At 44.6% G+C, this 17,695-nt stretch overlaps 1 protein-coding gene across 2 annotated transcripts in view; it reads left to right on the top strand.

The window, feature by feature from the left end:
* Window positions 1–17,695, top strand: part of CILK1 (ciliogenesis associated kinase 1) — a 116,517-nt gene that overhangs the window by 73,444 nt on the left and 25,378 nt on the right. Inside the window, exons 9-11 of one of the 2 annotated variants that reach the window (XM_075340306.1) lie at window positions 9,937–10,245; window positions 13,329–13,516; window positions 16,755–16,897. In XM_075340306.1, coding sequence (XP_075196421.1) covers window positions 9,937–10,245; window positions 13,329–13,516; window positions 16,755–16,897 — 640 coding nt within the window. The remainder of the gene's footprint in view (window positions 1–9,936; window positions 10,246–13,328; window positions 13,517–16,754; window positions 16,898–17,695) is intronic. The other variant, XM_075340307.1, reaches the window with a different exon arrangement.

Genomic DNA, 17,695 nt, shown 5'->3' on the forward strand with positions numbered 1-17,695 from the left:
TTAAGGGAACCTATCGGCTCCTTCATGCCCCCCAAACTGCTATGAGCGAACTCTCTCTGTGACTTTTTTCTGTGCCATTGGAACTCCAAATTAGTAAGATTTGTTTTACAAGCGCTTGGGAAAGCATTGCATCACACACGCTTTGTGGTGCACTGAAAGTTTCTGCTTTATTACATCATGTGACCATTTTATATAGTATCCCAAACAAAGAAATAACTCCTCAAAGCTATGCACCAATAAGAGCCGCAGGGGTGTGTATAAAAATGTGAAACTTCCCCTCCCATTAGTGTTAGCTGAGCCTTATGACATCATTCAGTTAGAAGACAAGATGGTTTCTAGAAGAACAAAACGGATTGGATTCTCTCACACCGCCATTATATATTTATTTATTTACTAGCTGTAGTACCCGGACGTTGCCCCGGATAGTAACTAACTATTCTTAAATCCAATCAAACAAGGAAAAAATGAGCCCTGCACCACTTGTATGCTTCTATTACCGTTTGGCAAACACACTTGTATGCACATATAGCACCAGCAGAGTATATAATCCGGGAGCAACGTGCTGGTCACAGAAGTAAGTGTCCCATTCAATATGTAGCAGAAGAAATTGACCGCAATTACCGTTGCTGTGTCCGAAGTTCTTTATTTCAAAATTTCAGTGCAGGATAAAATCATTAGCGGGAGGAGACCTGCATGCCGGCTCCTCACAGGGGACGACGGCCGTTTCGCCTGTAATTAGGGGTGGACCCGTGGAAGCCTAATTACAGGCGAAACGGCCGTCGTCCCCTGTGAGGAGCCGGCATGTAGGTCTCCTCCCGCTAATGATTTTATCCTGCACTGAAATTTTGAAATGAAGAACTTCGGACACAGCAACGGTAATTGCGATCAATTTCTTCTGCTACATAACTATTCTTAAATACACGAAAATAAAAAGCGTTAACAAAAAAATATTTTGCAGATAAAAGTCACAAACTAAACTGACAGAAATTTTATTAATAAAACTAAACAAAGTAAAGTCAGAGAAGCATTTCACATTATATATTCAACAGCACAGATATGTATCACAAATAAACTAATTACCAAAGTAATGTAAAGTACTTTATCCTGAACTCCTTATTAGAGATGAGCCAACCTTATTCTCAGGGTTCGGACTTGGAAAATGACGTGAAAATCTCCCTGGTGAGTACCGCACTGTGCTGGTGTCTGAGTGATATGCAGCATTGTGCGTGTTTTGGGAAGTGCGTGATCAACTCAAATTTGACTTACATTCTGCGTTCTGAGATATATTGTTCATGGAGAAATAAAAAAAAAAACTTCACCCACCCACGTCCGAAAATGTTTTGCTTTCAGCTCCCAGCAAAACACTTCCGGAGGTGGTGTTTTTATTTTTTATTTTTTTTTTATAATTTCTCCATGAACATTACATCTTAGAACACAGAATGTGAGTCAAATTTGAGCCAATCACACAGTTCCCTCAGCGCGCACAATGCTGCGCATCACTCAGACATCAGCAATACTCTCCACAGAGATTTTCACAGCATTTTCCAAGCCCGAACCCCATGCCTCGAGCCTGAAGTTCACTCAACTCTACTTCTTGTTCTAGAGCCTTTTGATAAACAACATTCTTTGTTTTTCCTTCCGGTGCAAAGATAAACAGATTTTTGTCAGTTCCAACTCTTGAACAGGCCACATAAAGTTGACCATGCGAAAAGCATGGAGATTGCAAATTGATTCCTGCTACTTTCATGGACTGTCCCTGAGCCTTGTTAATGGACATTGCAAATGCCAGTCGAACTGGAAACTGGAGGCGTTTAAAATCAAAAGGCAAATCAGATGGAATGAGTGGAATTGTTGGAATGAAAACGTCCTCTCCTTTGGCACATCCTGTCAAAATGGTTGCTTCAATTACGTGTGGAAACAGGTTCTTAATCAAGAGTCTTGTTACATTACACAGCTTTGGTGGATCTAAATTTGTCAAACACAGGATTGGTGCTCCAGGTTTAAGAAAGAGGTTATGCGGAGGAATTCCTTGTGGTTCCAAGGAGTTGAGGAACTCTGTAGGATAGAATAATGCTTGAGCAGGGTCTGTCACTGTATCCACTGACTTGTAGGTCCTGCACACACCTTTAAGGAGATTTAGAATTTGAATATTTATCTTGTTGACACTATCATTCTTGGGAGCTAAGGTGGCTTTACACACTGCAACATCGCAAACGACATCGCTGTAACGTCACCGGTTTTGTGACGTAATAGCGACCTCCCCAGCGACATTGCAATGTGTGAAACACATCAGCGACCGGGCCCCTGCTGTGAAGTTGCTGATCGCTACAAATCGTTCAGGACCATTCTTTGGTCCTTTGTTTCCCGCAGTGCAGCATGATCGCTAGAAAGTCTCAGTGTGTAAAGGGGACTTAAATGTGCAGGCAGCAGGAGCCGGCTTCTGCGGACACTGGGAACCACGGTAAACATCGGGTAACCAAGAAGCCCTGTCCTTGGTTACCCGATATTTACCTTCGTTACCAGCCTCCGCCGCTCTCACTGTCAGTGCCGGCTCCTGCTCCTTGCACGTGTAGCAGAGTACACATCGGGTAATTAACCCCATGTGTGCTGTAACTAGGAGAGCAGGGAGCCAGCGCTAAGCAGTGTGCGCTGCTCCCTGCTTTCTGCACGTGTAGCTACAGCACACATCGGGTAATTAACCCGATGTGTGCTGTAACTAGGAGAGCAGGGAGCCAGCGCTAAGCAGTGTGCCCTGCTCCCTGCTCTCTGCACGTGTAGCTACAGCACACATCGGGTAATTAACCCGATGTGTACTGTAGCTAGGAGAGCAGGGAGCCAGCGCTAAGCAGTGTGCGCTGCTCTCTGCACGTGTAGCTGCGTGCGCTGGTAACCAAGGTAAATATCCGGTTGGTTACCCGATATTTACCTTAGTTACCAAGCGCAGCATCGCTTCAGTGCGTTGCTGCTGGCTGGGGGCTGGTCACTGGTTGCTGGTGACAGCTCATCAGCAACCCGTGTAGTGATGCTCCAACAATCCCTGCCAGGTCAGGTTGCTGGTGGGATCGCTGTAGCGTCTGACTGTGTGACCTCTCACCAGCAACCTCCTAGCAACTTACCAGCGATCCCTATCAGGTTGTATCGTTGTTGGGATCGCTGGTAAGTTGTTTAGTGTAAAGGGGCCTTTAGAATGGCTCTTTCACACAGCCAGCCAGACTTTCTAAAGTTGCATTGAATGTTTGGAAAAACCTTTGCTTTTAGCTCCTCAATGGTTGTCACAATGTTGCAAAAGTTGCTTGGAAACATGATCTGTCCATTTGCTGAGTTTACTGGTGTCTTGCCATTTCCAATATTCAGCAGCTGGCTCGAGAACAGTCCAGCAGAATCATCGGCTGTCCTGTGAACTCTCATTTTTGTGTGTAGCGATATTTTCTTCACATGCCTCCAAAGGTACGATGCTTTGAGACAGGCATTGAGTTCATCTGCAGGTGTTGACCTTGGAATTACAGGTAGTGTTTGAGGAAAGTCACCAGCCAAAACAACAACTACACCTCCCATAATAGAATTTTTTCCACGCAAGTCTTGGAGAAGTCTGTCCACCGCTTCCAAAGCCCTCTTGTGTGACATGGTGCATTCATCCCAAATGATGGTATTGCACTTTTGAAGCAGTTTGGCCTGTCCTGATCCCTTAGCAATGTTACACACTGGGCTGTCACTGTGAGACAGGTCAAGTGGTAGCTTGAATGTTGAATGTGCTGTCTTACCACCATTTAAAAGTGTAGCTGCAATTCCAGAAGAAGCCACTAAAAGGGCAATTTTTTGTTGTTGCCGAAATTTTGCCAGGAGCAAGTTGATTAAAAATGTCTTCCCTGTTCCTCCTGGAGCATCTAGGAAGACAATCCCACTTTTGTTGGTTACTTGGAAACTTAAAATTTGGTTGTACGCGTCTCTTTGGTCTGGTACCAATAGTGGTTCGTTATGAGAGACAAATGCTGTGAGTTCATCAGTGTTGTAGTTTGTTTCTATGAAGATCTCCCTGCACATTTGGTTAACTTCCTGATTTCTTATTGGAGTAGGCAAGCCAAGCAGATGTAATGCTTTTCCCGACATTGCAATGGTCTGGTCTTCAAGGAGGATTAAGGCTTTGTTGAAAATGTTTTCAGTATAGTTGACAATTTGCTGAGGATTTTCTTTTTTAACCTGCATGAGGATGTCCTCACTGAGTTCCTTTTTTTTACTTTGTCCAAATTTGAAGGGGATTTGAAATGTTACAGGTTGTTAGAAGAATAGCAAAGAGATGTCTTAATCGTTTTGGGGTTTGTGTGGCTGCTGCTTCACTCAGTTATGTCCCAGTGTCCATCATTTTCCAGAAGTCCTTGTCTCTGGCAAGCTTCCCTAAATGTTTCACAGTCATGGCTTCCAACAGTCTTCAGGTCAGAAAATGATGTGGGGCCTTTGACAATGAAGTAACATGCGCAGGTAGAAGCACTCTGCATTTGATGGATGAACCGTATAGACGTAACCAAGAGTATCATTTGCTTTGACCCCTGAATGAACTTCAACGTCAAGCCCCTGTTGCCTCCGTTCCAGTGTTTTTCTGGATGCGTTCCAAGTGTAGTACTTTGGTACATCACAGTAGAGAATTGTTTTTGCAAATGGATCTTGTTGACATAGTTCAAAAAATGTCAAGAGGGTGGTTTTAGGTGTAGTTAGAAGCTGCTGGCGCAACTTTGCTGGGTCAAAGTAAATCCTCTGTCCATTTTCCAAGTGAACACTGAGATGCACAACTGGTGGGTAGCGCTCATGAATTGAGAACCCTAGTATTCTCCTAACAGCTTCATTGCTGCTGATGTACCTGCCCATCTGGAATGCCTGCACTTCATCAATAATTGGTCCATTTTTCTGGAGTTCAAAAACTGCTTGATCACTTCCTTTGTGGACATATTTGCATATGTACTTGATTGATTTCACAGAGTGGCAAGATTCTACGTTGATGTGGGCCTGAAAAATTTTACAGAGCAGAGGATTGTAAGGCACCACCCACTTGTTGTCCATTTCTATCTCTTGGAGGGATGTTCCAACCCACATTTTGAGTTTTGCTGTGAAACCGCCATCCCCTGGTTCTCTTCTTTGGTAGACTGGATATCCATCTTGTCCTGTTTGTGTTTCTTATACAAGGTTTCGTGGGTAATTCTTTGAACACCTGCCATTAACCATGCAGGGACAATTTTTGTTGAGGCTCCCACAGGGACCATGGATCATGTTCTTTGCAATGGTGTAAAACCGCAATGGGTTATTCTCAGGGTCTGGCAATTCGGCACTAATGATATTGTCAATTTCGGTGGGCTGTAATTTGAGTTTGAGCCAGACTTAGGGCGGCTTTGCACGTTGCGACATCGCAAGCCGATGCTGCGATGTCGCACGCGATAGTCCCCGCCCCCGTCGCAGGTACGATATCATGTGATAGCTGGCGTAGCGAAAATTATCGCTACGCCAGCTTCACATGCACTCACCTGCCCTGCGACCGTCGCTCTTCCTAAGGGGGCGGGTCGTGCGGCGTCATGGTGACGTCACACGGCAGGCGGCTAATAGAAGCGGAGGGGCGGAGATGAGCAGGATGTAAACATCCCGCCCACCTTTTTCCTTCCGCATATCCTACGGAAGCCGCGGTGACGCCGGTAGGAGATGTTCCTCGCTCCTGCGACTTCACACACAGCGATGTGTGCTGCCGCAGGAGCGAGGAACAACATCGGACCGTCGCGTCAGTGTAATTATGGATTACGCCGACGCACCGATGATACAATTACGACGATTTTGCGCTCGTTAATCGTATCATCGAACCTTTACACACTACGATGTCGCATGCGATGCCGGATGTGCGTCACTTTCAATTTGACCCCACCGACATCGCACCTGCGATGTCGTAGTGTGCAAAGCCCGCCTAAGAGATGGGCATGAGGAAGGCCTCTTTTTTGCCATTCAATTGAATACATCCAGCACTGTGTCTCGCCATAAATGATGATTTTGTGATTTTGTAATCAAATGAATCATTTTTGCAACTTTTCTTTTAAAAACTCGTGCAATGATGTCATGGCGATTCATAGATTTTTGGCCCGGCAACAGGTGCCCTCTGATTTCCTCCCAATCAGGATTGCAAGTGAAGGTAATAAAAAGATCTGGATGGCCATACTTCCTTACATAAGTCATTGCATCTTGTGTCTATTCATGCATGTGTCGTGGGCTTCCAGTGACAGTTGATGGAAGAATAACCATTTTACCAAACTCATTTGGATCAGCATCATCTGCCACAGCATCTCTAAGGTGAATGTATTCCTCGGCTCTGAGCTTCTTTTGATTTAGTCGGATATACAGAAGACGTTCACTCTCGATCTTTGCATACATGTCAACAATGAATTGGTGGAAGAGTTGTCTGCATTTGAGGATGTGATTTTCCTCAGCAACCCTTGTCATGATCCTATACTCATAGAAGTCCATGGCTGACACTTTTTTTCCTGAAGGGTTGCCTGTTGCAGGATCTGTCTGAGGTATTTCAAAGTGATAGCCATCCTGTCCCTGCCAAAAGATGATTGGATATTGCAAGAGCATCATAGGACCTGTGAGTTTCTGCTACTCGTTGCAAACCATTGTTCTTTTCTGAAGCACAATGTCACTGCTTTAAAACTCATTTCCCACAATCAAGATAGCTACCTCATCAAATGTGGGGGCATTGAAACGTCGCTGATGTTCACCTTGTGGTGTTTTGTCAGCTCTAATTAGAATTTTGTAATCGTCACTTGGCATGCATTCAAGTGCAGTCTTGAAAAGTTGAACATATGGATTATTTAAGTGAAAGAGTATCAAGTCGAGTGTTTGGAATTAAAGAGCACCTCTGCTGAGCCTCTGCTTCAACATTTCCCATAAAGTAGAGTTGAAGAAATTGAGGTTCTTTTCCTTGTATTGGAAGCAGTGACCCAATTGAGTGATAAATCTGTCCTTGAACTTTGAACGGGGGCATAAATCCGGTTGTAAAAACTTCTCTTGTTGCACCAAATGAAGTAATTTGGAAGCAGGAGTTGTACTTCGTTATGTTGTCCAAGAAATGTTTTGATGTTGCAGTGGTACCTGTCATCAGAGACTTCAGGGGATCAGGTGGTGGCAGGAGAGGAAGAGGTTTTACCTTGCCATTTGCACAGCATAAACCTGGCGGTTCATCTTTCCACCTCAGGGCATTGCAGTACATGCAGAGCACATCCATTTTTCCTATATTAACTATTGGATTATCCTGATAGTTGATGTCTGGATGGTAGCAGAAGGCAGAGTTTTTCAAATTTCCAACCTTTTCCTCTGTCCTGATGGCAGCAATTTTGATTCTCATACTGGTAATTCGTTCTTCTGTCTGCTGAGAGGTTTCAGTAACCCTTGAGGAAGCAGCTCTTGTTCTCATGTCTGCCAGCCTTGCTTCCCTTCCTTCAGGTTGGTCATTGAGCCGTAATACAGCTTTTCTCGTAGCGTCTGATAACAATCGTCCAATCAATTTTCTTTTCGTACGGGGCATTGTTTGTAACTGACAGTATATAAAACCCCACACAATTAGTATACAGTAAAGGTCCTGTGACTTACATCAGACTCTACAACAACATTACCTAAGGCGGGCTTTGCACACTCCGACATCGCAGGTGCGATATCGGTGGGGTCAAATCGAAAGTGACGCACATCCGGCGTCGCAGTCGATATTGTAGTGTGTAAATCCTTTTTGATACGATTAACGAGCGCAAAAGCGTTGTTATCGTATCATCGGTGTAGGGTCGGACATTTCCATAATTTGGCAGCCGCAACAGGTACGATGTTGTTCCTCGTTCCTGCGGCAGCACACATCGCTGTGTGAGAAGCCGCAGGAGCGAGGAACATCTCCTACCTGCGTCATCACGTCTCATGCCGGCTCTGCGGAAGGAAGAAGGTGGGCGGGATTTTTACTTCCCGCTCATCTCCGCCCCTATTGGCCGCCTGCCCTGTGACGTCGTTGTCCACCGCACAACCCGCCCCCTTAGGAAGGAGGCGGTTCGCCAGCCAGAGCGACGTCGCAGGGCAGGTGAGTGCATGTGAAGCTGCCATGGGGATAATGTTCGCTACGGCAGCAATCACAAGATATCGCTGCTGCGACGGGGGCAGGGACTATCGCACTCGGCATCGCAGCATCGGCTTGCGATGTCGTAGTGTGCAAAGCCCGCCTAAGTGTCACCACAGAAATCATATCACCTCACACACAAGCATCTTATACTAAAAATGTCTTTCGTTGCCTATAGCAACCAATCACACCTGGTATTAATGACCTGTAGCAAAATAGAAGCAGAGCTGTGATTGGTTGCTATAGGCCACCTGAAAAATATCCAGGCTAACTGTCAAACAGCCAAACTATTACCTCATAAAACCCCAGTATACTATACAGGTAAAGTCATGTGACTTACATCACTTAGATAAAGCGTGGGGTGAAAATGTTCCCCTCAAAACATAGTCATGTGTGTCAGCCTTGCTTTCCTTACATTAGATTGCTCATTGAGCCATAGTACAGCTTTTCTTAGGCGGGCTTTGCACGTTGCGACATCGGTAACAATGTGTTACCGATGCTGCAGCGATAGTCCCGCCCCCGTCGCACGTGCGATATCTAGTGAAAGCTGCCGTAGCGATTATTATCGCTACGGCAGCTTCACACGCACATACCTGCCGTGCGACGTCCCTCTGGCCGGCGACCCGCCTCCTTCCTTAGGGGGGCGGGTCGTGCGGCGTCACAGCGACGTCACGCGGCAGGTGGCCAATTGAAGCGGAGGGGCGGAGATGAGCAGGATGTAAACATTTCGACCACCTCCGTCCTTCTCATTGCTGCCGGCGGCAGGTAAGGTGATGTTCGTCGCTCCTGCGGCTTCACACACAGCGATGTATGCTGCCGCTGGAGCGAGGAACAACATCGTACCAGTCGCACCATCGGCATTATGGAAATGTCGGAGGCTGCAGCGATGATACGATAACGACGCTTTTGTGCTCGTTCATCGTATCAAAAAGGTTCTACACGTTGCGATATCGACTGCGACGCCGGATGTGCGTCACTTTCGATTTGACCCCATCGACATCACACGTGCAATGTCGCAACGTGCAAAGCCGCCCTTAGTGTCTGACAACAAATTTCCAATTAAATTGTATATAAAACCCCACACAATTAGTATACAGTAAAGGTCATTTGACTTACATCAGCCTCTACAACAGCATTGGCTAAGCGTCGCCACGGAAATCATATTACCTCACACATAAGCTGTTCTACACCAACAATGTCCTTCGTTGCCTATAGCAACCAATCAGAGGTTCTTGACCTCTATCAAACTAGAAGCAGAGCTGTGATTGTTTGCTATAGGCCACCTGATAAATCTCCAGGGTAACTGTCAAAACAGCCAATATATTACCTCATAAAACCCCACACCGTGAGTATACAGGTAAGGTCATGTGAATTACATCAGCCTGGTCATAATAGGAGGCTGTAATTACAGATCAGTTCCCAGCTCCATTGACTTTAATGTAGGCATGATTTTGGAGAGTATCTGTAAAGCGCGGGGTTATATTTTCTTGTCAAAACATAGTCTATGACGTTCCCTGAGTCACATGGAGTGTCTGTGCAAGATTTCGTGATTGTAAATGCAACGGTGCGAATTCCTTTAGCGGACATACATATACACATACATACATACATACACACACACATACATACATACATACATACATACATACATACATACACTGAGCTTTATATATTAGATTTTTTTTTATTATATACAGCAGTGGTGATCTTACTGCTGCAGCCAATCACTGGTCTCAGCGGTCATAGTTTGCTGTAGAGTCAGTGTACAAATCAGTGTGGCATGACATACATAAATACCGCCATCTTTGTTTCAGGCTCTCAGGCACCCTTATTTTCTTGTGGGTCAAGCTCTTGGTACATCTCAAAGAATTCAAGAGTTAACAAAGCCACTGAAAGACTATCAAGAAAAGCCGATTCCATTACATATCAAACCTGTTCCTCCTCCTCAACCGCCACCCAAATATCAATCCCGACTTTCATCACGAACCCTGCAACAGAGCCAGTCAAATGGGCAACCTTTCAAGCTGAGCGCATCTACAGTGGATTCTGTGGATAACTTCAATGAAGAAGGCTCCTTAAACCACTCTCTTCTGCCTGAACTAGGCCACAGGGCTGCTCCTCTCGTGAGTAGATGCTCCTGCTTGTATTTTACATAGGTTTTCCAGGATTGAGATGTTGATTACCTGTTGTCTGTGTCCATAATTAATATCTGCTGAGTGGCCGTCTGACGTGCCCCAACAATCAGCTATTAGCAGGTCCCGGAAAGTCTACAGTCTGGACAACACAGCTCTGTATACTTTTTGTGGCTGTTCTCAGGTGTTTCATTGGAGGCTGAGGGCCAATACCCGAGAACGGCCACTACATGATGTACGTAGTTCTGATTTTGTACACCGTATACATCCAGCTGTCGGGAGACCTGCAAACATCTGATCGGTGTGGGTATCAACCTCCAACTAATCTTATATTGCTCACCTTTGGTAAGGGTAGGCCATCAATATTCTAGTCCTACACAGTGCCTTAAAGGGGTTTACCACTTTTGAAACAAATAATTGGATTATAAAAAAAACAAACAAAGTACTCACTTTCCCCACCACTGCTTTGGTCTTTGTTTTGGTTGCAGCGATGGTGTCACAACTACAGCACATATCAGCACTGCAGCCAATCACTGAGCTTATGCCACCTGCATCAGCAGAGAAGATGAGTAGAATGATGAACGCTGCAGACAGGACATCACTGCTACAGCTAAAACACAGTCCGGAGCAGCAGCGAGGAATCAGCGCTGGACATGAGGAGTTCGAGTACCGTCTGTTTTGTTTATTTTATTCTTTATTACTATCTAATACCACTTTCTTGCAAGTGTAAAACACCTTTAAGTGGCATATAATGACACATATAACGGGGTGGCACGAAATCGAATAATTTTTCATCCTAAATCCCCATCTATTTAATGCCATAATTTAAATTTTCTAATATACATGAATGATGGCTGAGATCAGTAGTAATGAGGAATCACCAGAGCGCACTTTGTGTGCATGTGTGCGTGTTATAACCCAGTGTGCAGAAACCAGTGTCGCCCCAATAAGTGATGTCAACTGACACTAGCAGCACATTTTGCTTCATTATGATTTTATAGTCTTGAGATTTCATTGTATCCTGCACAGATTCAAGATTCCCTATGCTGGATGCAGCAGAGCGGCCCCAAAACAAAGGCTAACTTAATGGGAACCTGTCACCGGATGTCTATAATACTCACCTAACGGTCAGTGCAGAGCAGACTGGTTGGATGGGCGTCTCCGTTCTCTATGTCCACACCTCCTCTTTCGGCCATCTTTGTCCTCCTTCTGAAGCTAGTGTGGATGACGCGTTCTACGTCATACACACAAGCCGACATTGAGGTCCTGCACAGGTGCACTTTGATCTGCACTGAGTAGGGCAGATCAAAGTATTGTAGTGCGCCTGCGTGGGACCTCAGTGTCGGCTAGTGTAAATGACGTAGAACGTGTCATCCACACTAGCTTCAGAAGATGGAGGACAAAGATGGTCGAAAGAGGAGGCGCGAACCTGGGGAATGGAGACGCCGGTGACAGGTTCCCTTTAACCTCCTCTATTTTTCACAGTAGGTACATTGTTTTTGTCTTTGTATGCTTCATTTTAGCATCTGAATATATAGCTGAGGGGACTTGCCAAAAAGCTCCAGCTTTATCTCTGTCCAAATGACATTCTCGTGCAAGATTTGTGGGCTTGTCGATATACATTTTGGCAAATTCCCGCTTTGACTTGCTGTTAATAAAGTACCTCACCAATGATGTTCATGAAGTTCATTTTGGCAAAGACCGCAACAAATTGTGTAATCTGACACTGAGCTACATTGACCTTGGAGCTCGCCTTAATTCTCTTTTGAAGTTGTTCTGGGCTCTTTAGTTAGTATATTATCCATCTCTTCATTTTGTCATCAATTTTTTGCTTGCGTCCACGTCCAGGGGTGTTGCCTACAGTCCTATAGACTTTAGATTTTTGGATATGTGTAAGGGTACCGTCACACTTTAGCAACGCTCCAGCGATCTGACCTGGTCAGGATCGCTGGTGCGTTGCTACATTGTCGCTGGTGAGCTGTCAATCAGGCAGATCTCATCAGCGACCAGTGACCAGCCCTCAGCCACCAGCGACGCGTGAAAGCGATGCTGCACTTGGTAACTAAGGTAAATATCGGGTAACCAAGCGCTTGGTTACCCGATACTTACCTTGTTTACCAACGCACACCGCTTAGCGCTGGCTCCCTGCACTCCTAGCCAGAGTACACATTGGGTTAATAAGCAAACCGCTCTGCTTATTTACCCGATGTGTACTCTGGCTACGTGTGCAGGGAGCCGGCACTGGCAGTGTGAGAGCACCACGATGTGTGCTTCACAGCGGGAGAGCAACTACCAGAAAATGAACCAGAACAGTGTGTAACGAGCAGCGATTTCACAGCAGGGGCCAGGTCGCTTGCTCAGTGTCACACACAGCGAGATCGCTAATGAGGTCACTGCTGCGTCACAAAAATCGTGACTCAGCAGCGATCTCGCTAGAGATCTCGCTATGTGAGAAGTACCCCTAACTGTAGTAACAGGAACATCAATCACCAACAAGTTTGAGCATAAACTGGTTGACATATATTTTATTTTTTTTTTCCAAACCACAGCATAGCATGAATTTATTGTAATGTTGCCTTTGTTCCCCTTACAGATGTGGTATATGTGGTTCTCTAGAGCGGTACTCTGTATGAGAAGCCTTTGGGCACTATTGGTGTACGTGCCCACAATTAGTTTTACTTGTATTTTTTTATGCTGCGTATGATTGCAGTGTCAAAATCGCAATGGAAAAAAAACACAAGTAAACCAAAGTCAAAAACTCAACTGATCTTGATCATGACATGTAACCTTAGCCGTTACCACCCAGCATCTATAATAAGCGATCTAACATGTAGGTAAGGCCTTAATCAGACTCTAAACCCGAAATCCAGACTAGCAAGAACACTTCTATCCTTCCTATAGGTTGAATAATGTGTTAATGTACACCACTAAGTGCTCTGTGGGGTGTCAACACTAGGTAGTTAAACATTATATGGCATATGAAGCTTTCAGACTGCTCTTGAAACAGCCTTGTGTGCTCTGTTATCATTTGATGACCGCATTTAATGACCACTTTGCATGTACTTATATTTCAGAAAGTCTCCTCTAATTTGGAGAATAGTACTTTTAACCTAAACACAAAAAATAGACGACGCTGGGGATACGTAACTGTCAAGAGCTCAGATGAGTGGGAAGACTTGCAAGACCTCGATATTGGCTCCTCCAATACTAGATCAGAAGGAAAGAATGACAGACACAGACCGGTCGGTGATGGCTTTCTTAGGTAAATAGATTTGTTTTTTTTGCTTTCACGTTATTCTATTAGAGCAGTATTTAGGATTATTAGAACAAGTTTGCTTTAAATTGTTTTTTCACAACTGAATTTTATTATGACAATGTTTCCTAATTCTATTGGCTTCTCTATAATGGGGTAAACTTCTGTCGTCCTGAACTATTACGAGACCTAATTTCTCAGCTTCCTACGAGGTGGTGCTGATAAGTCTTTGGCTTTACCCAGAAAGAAACGAGATAGGATGATGAAACTTTACATTTATTCCACATACTCTCCACTGATGTCAACACACTTCTTACATTGGTATTCTAAGTTCTGTAAGCCTAGCAAAAAGAAGGATTTCGGTTGTGCCTCAAACCAGGCATCCATAGCAGCCATAGCATCTGAAATGGTGTGAAATTTGGAACCCTTGAGGTGTTTTTTCAGGTTTGGAAACAGATGATAATCGGAAGGAGCTAGATCTGGTAAATAAGGTGGGTGGTCAACCAGCTGGAAGCCCAGCTCTACCAGTTTTGCTGTGGTCGCTTGTGCAGTGTGAGCGGAGGCATTGTCTTTCAGCAACAAGATTCTTTTGGACAGCTTGCTGCACCTTTTGGCCTTCGGAGCTGTCTTCAACTGATCCAAAAGTTGAATGTACAGTAATACCTTGCATTGATCTTGGAACCCTTTTGGAGGTAGTCCACTAGCAGCACGCCCTCCTTATCCCAGAACACAGACACCATCACCTTAGTGGCTTATTTTTGCACCCTGAACTTTTTTGGACGAGGAAAATCACTGTGCCTCCACTCTTGTGACTGCTCCTTGTTTTCAGGGTCATACAAATAAATACAGGTCTCATCCATAGTAGTGACCAGTCGATCCAGGAAGTTCTTATCAGTACGGAAACGCTGACAAATGGATCGGGACGTTTTCACTCGCATGCTTCTCTGATCTGTTGTCAAACATTTGGGGACCCACTTTGCAGATAGCTTCCACATATCCAAATGTTCATGGTGAATGACACAAACACGTTCACGGGAAATCCCAATGATGTCTGCTATTGCTTTAGCTGAAATTCATCAATTCTGCAATATAAGGTTGTGCACAGCATCGACGATTTCCGGAACAACAACCACTCTTGGTCGTCTAGGACATTCCTCATCATTGGTGCTGAAGTGGCCCGGTTTAAATTTGGCAACCCAGTTTTTAACTGTGGCATATGAAGGGCATTGATCCCCAATGTCTGCGACATATCGCCATAAATATCCTTCATGGACTTTCCTTGCAGAAACAAGATTTTTGTCACTCCTTTGCTCTGTTGCTGTGAATATCACATCAGACTCCGCCGCCATTTTGTTTTCTCGCGTGCGTAGAACACTTAGCATAAGCAACAAACACAAAATTTTGAAAACATATATTAGACACATAAGGATTTCATGTGATGTAAAATTCATTACCATAGAAACAAAAAAAGATCACAAAGACTTATCAGCAGCCCCTCGTGGATGAATTAACAACTGACTGGATACTCTGGTAATCTGATTGTGGTAAAAGTCTACAAATTATAGCCTATAGATGTCTTGGACTTGTCATGTTTAATTAAACTGTTTAAGAAAATAAATATTAGAATATCAAAAATAAGGCAAAGACCAGAGTAAATGAATTAGTCATATGGGATATAATAACTAAACTAGGGATGTGCTTCTTGTTTAATTGCTATTCCACTGCCGGGCAACTTTAAAGGTAGCCTGTCACTAGGTTTTTCCCCTATAAGCTGTGGCCCCCACCAATCAGCCCTTGTATGCACCATTCTAGAATATTGTATAGAAGAGAACCCAGGCCGCTCAAAAAAAAGACCTTTTATTATACTCGCCTAAGGGGCAGTCTATTCCGATGGGCATCACTGCTCTCAGTCCGGCGCCTCCTCCATCTTGTGCGATCGCCATCCTCCATCCCAGCCCCATGTAGATGATGCACCCTACATCATCCACATAGAGTCCGCCTTTACCCTTCTACACATGTGCATTTTAATCTGCCCTCCTGAGGGCAGAGTAAAGTACTGTAATGCGCAGGGATGAGGAAAGATCACAGACTGCTCGTGCATTTGCACTACAATACCTCTGCCAGGCAGGTCAAAATGTGCATGCGCAGGAGCACAATGGCAGACTTCGTGTGGATGACGTAGGATGTGTCATGCACACACGGATTAGAAGGAGAACGGTGATGGCACAAGATGGAGGAGTCGCTGGACCGAGAACAGCGATACCCATCGGACCGAATCACCCCTTAGTTGAGTATAATAAAGGTGTTTTTTATGTTATACAGTGCGGCCTGGGCTCTTTTATATACAGCATTCTGGAATCTTGTCACTTGTGGTAACCGCAGGTTATAAGGGAAAAACCTGGTGACAGATTCCCTTTTAAAAAGCCTGGTCTGTGTTGCATCAATTGGCTGCGGAAGGAAGTCTCCTCGCTATATCAAACATCTTAGATGCTTCGCTAACAATTGACTGGAACTAAAGCCTGCTTTACATCTTACGATATCCCATACGATATTGTATGCGATCGTACCCGCCCCCATCGTATATGCAGCACGTTCAATTTGTTCACCATGTCGCACAAACGATTATTTGGGCGGCGAACATCCACTTCCTGGAGTGGGAGGGACGTTCGGCGTCATAGAAGCGGAGGGGCGGAGATGAGCAGGACGTAAACATCCCGCCCACCTCTTTCCTTCCACATTGCCGACGGGAGCCGCTGGACGCAGGTAAGATCTGTTCATCGTTCCCAGGGTGTCACACACTGCGATGTGTGCTGCCTCGGGAGCATTGAACAATCCGACGTGCAATTTTAAGGAAATGAACGACGTGTATGCGATGAACGGTTTTACGTTCAATCACAATCACACGTAGCTGTCACACGCTATAACACCACTAACGATGCCAGATGTGCGTCACTTACGACATGACCCCGCCTACACATCGTTAGATTTGTTGTAGCGTGTAAAGCCTGCTTAAGGGGTTAAACAGTAGGCATTAGTTCCTTGCAGCAGTAGCGCAGCTTTCAATTGCTGACTGCCTCCTTTCGATTTCATGTGCAATGTCGCTTAGAAAAAAATGTTCATTCAAACCAGTCAGACTATTAGAGGCCTAGTGATGCCCGGTGGAAGTATTATAATTTGTATCCAATGTAAATTAATTTACAGTAAATGTCTGTCTGATTTTCCTTTTATGACACTGCCAATCCTGAAGCAGTTTTGAGAGCATTTTAGATCTGAAGGATGACATTGGTGCTGCTAGACCCGTGCACTCCTCATTCTCTCGACAAGACACTGCAGCGTCCAGGAGAACGTCGGCCAAGCAGCATTACCTGAAACATGCCAGGTATTTGCCTGGTCAGTACAGCAATTATTTCCTTCAGTATTTTATAAAGCAAACGCATCCATAGATATTTGATAAAAGCTAGATTTTTGAAAGGAGTTATTTGTGAACACATTTAGTTTCTTTTGGTATTTTGGATATTGAATTAACAAGCCATACTGAGTGTATAGCCATTCATTTGTGTTAGGTTCATTAAAAATACCCATAAAGGGAACCTGTCATTGTACATGAAGTATGATTTGAGGACAACATTTGGTAGAGAAGGAGAAACTGAGCAGAATGATATATAGGTATGTTGGGGAAATAAATTCATTGTAACTTCTATCTTAGGCTGCTTTCACATCAGCGTTTCTTTAACTGCGGCATAAATTGATTTTTTTGGCGCAAAACCGAATCCTTTACAAATGTGTTGTGATTTCAATTGATTTGTAATGGCATCGCAGCAAGATGCGGTTGCGTGCGTCATGCACTGGATCCGTTGTTTTGGGGTGTTTTAACTTTTTTCAAAACCGCTACTTGTAGCGTTTTTTACCTCAGTCAAAATACTGCATCTCCTTGGATCAGTGACATTGCAGCCGTAGCTGCAATGGAGTTCAATGAGCGCCGGATCCTGCTGTTCAGGAAGTGACCGCAGTGTGATAGGCAGGATCCTGTTTTATATACTGAGCATGCCTAGTACAGAAAACTGTTAATTTCTGTACTGGGCGATCTCCCTTTCGATCTCTCTCGAACTTTCTCTCGATCCGGTAAAATAACGTCCGGTGAATTGTGGTTGCTTCAAGTGCACTTGGAATGAAAAGGATCCGGTTAAT

This window comes from Anomaloglossus baeobatrachus, chromosome 3, assembly GCF_048569485.1.
Source record: "Anomaloglossus baeobatrachus isolate aAnoBae1 chromosome 3, aAnoBae1.hap1, whole genome shotgun sequence".
Taxonomy (NCBI): Eukaryota; Metazoa; Chordata; class Amphibia; order Anura; family Aromobatidae; genus Anomaloglossus; species Anomaloglossus baeobatrachus.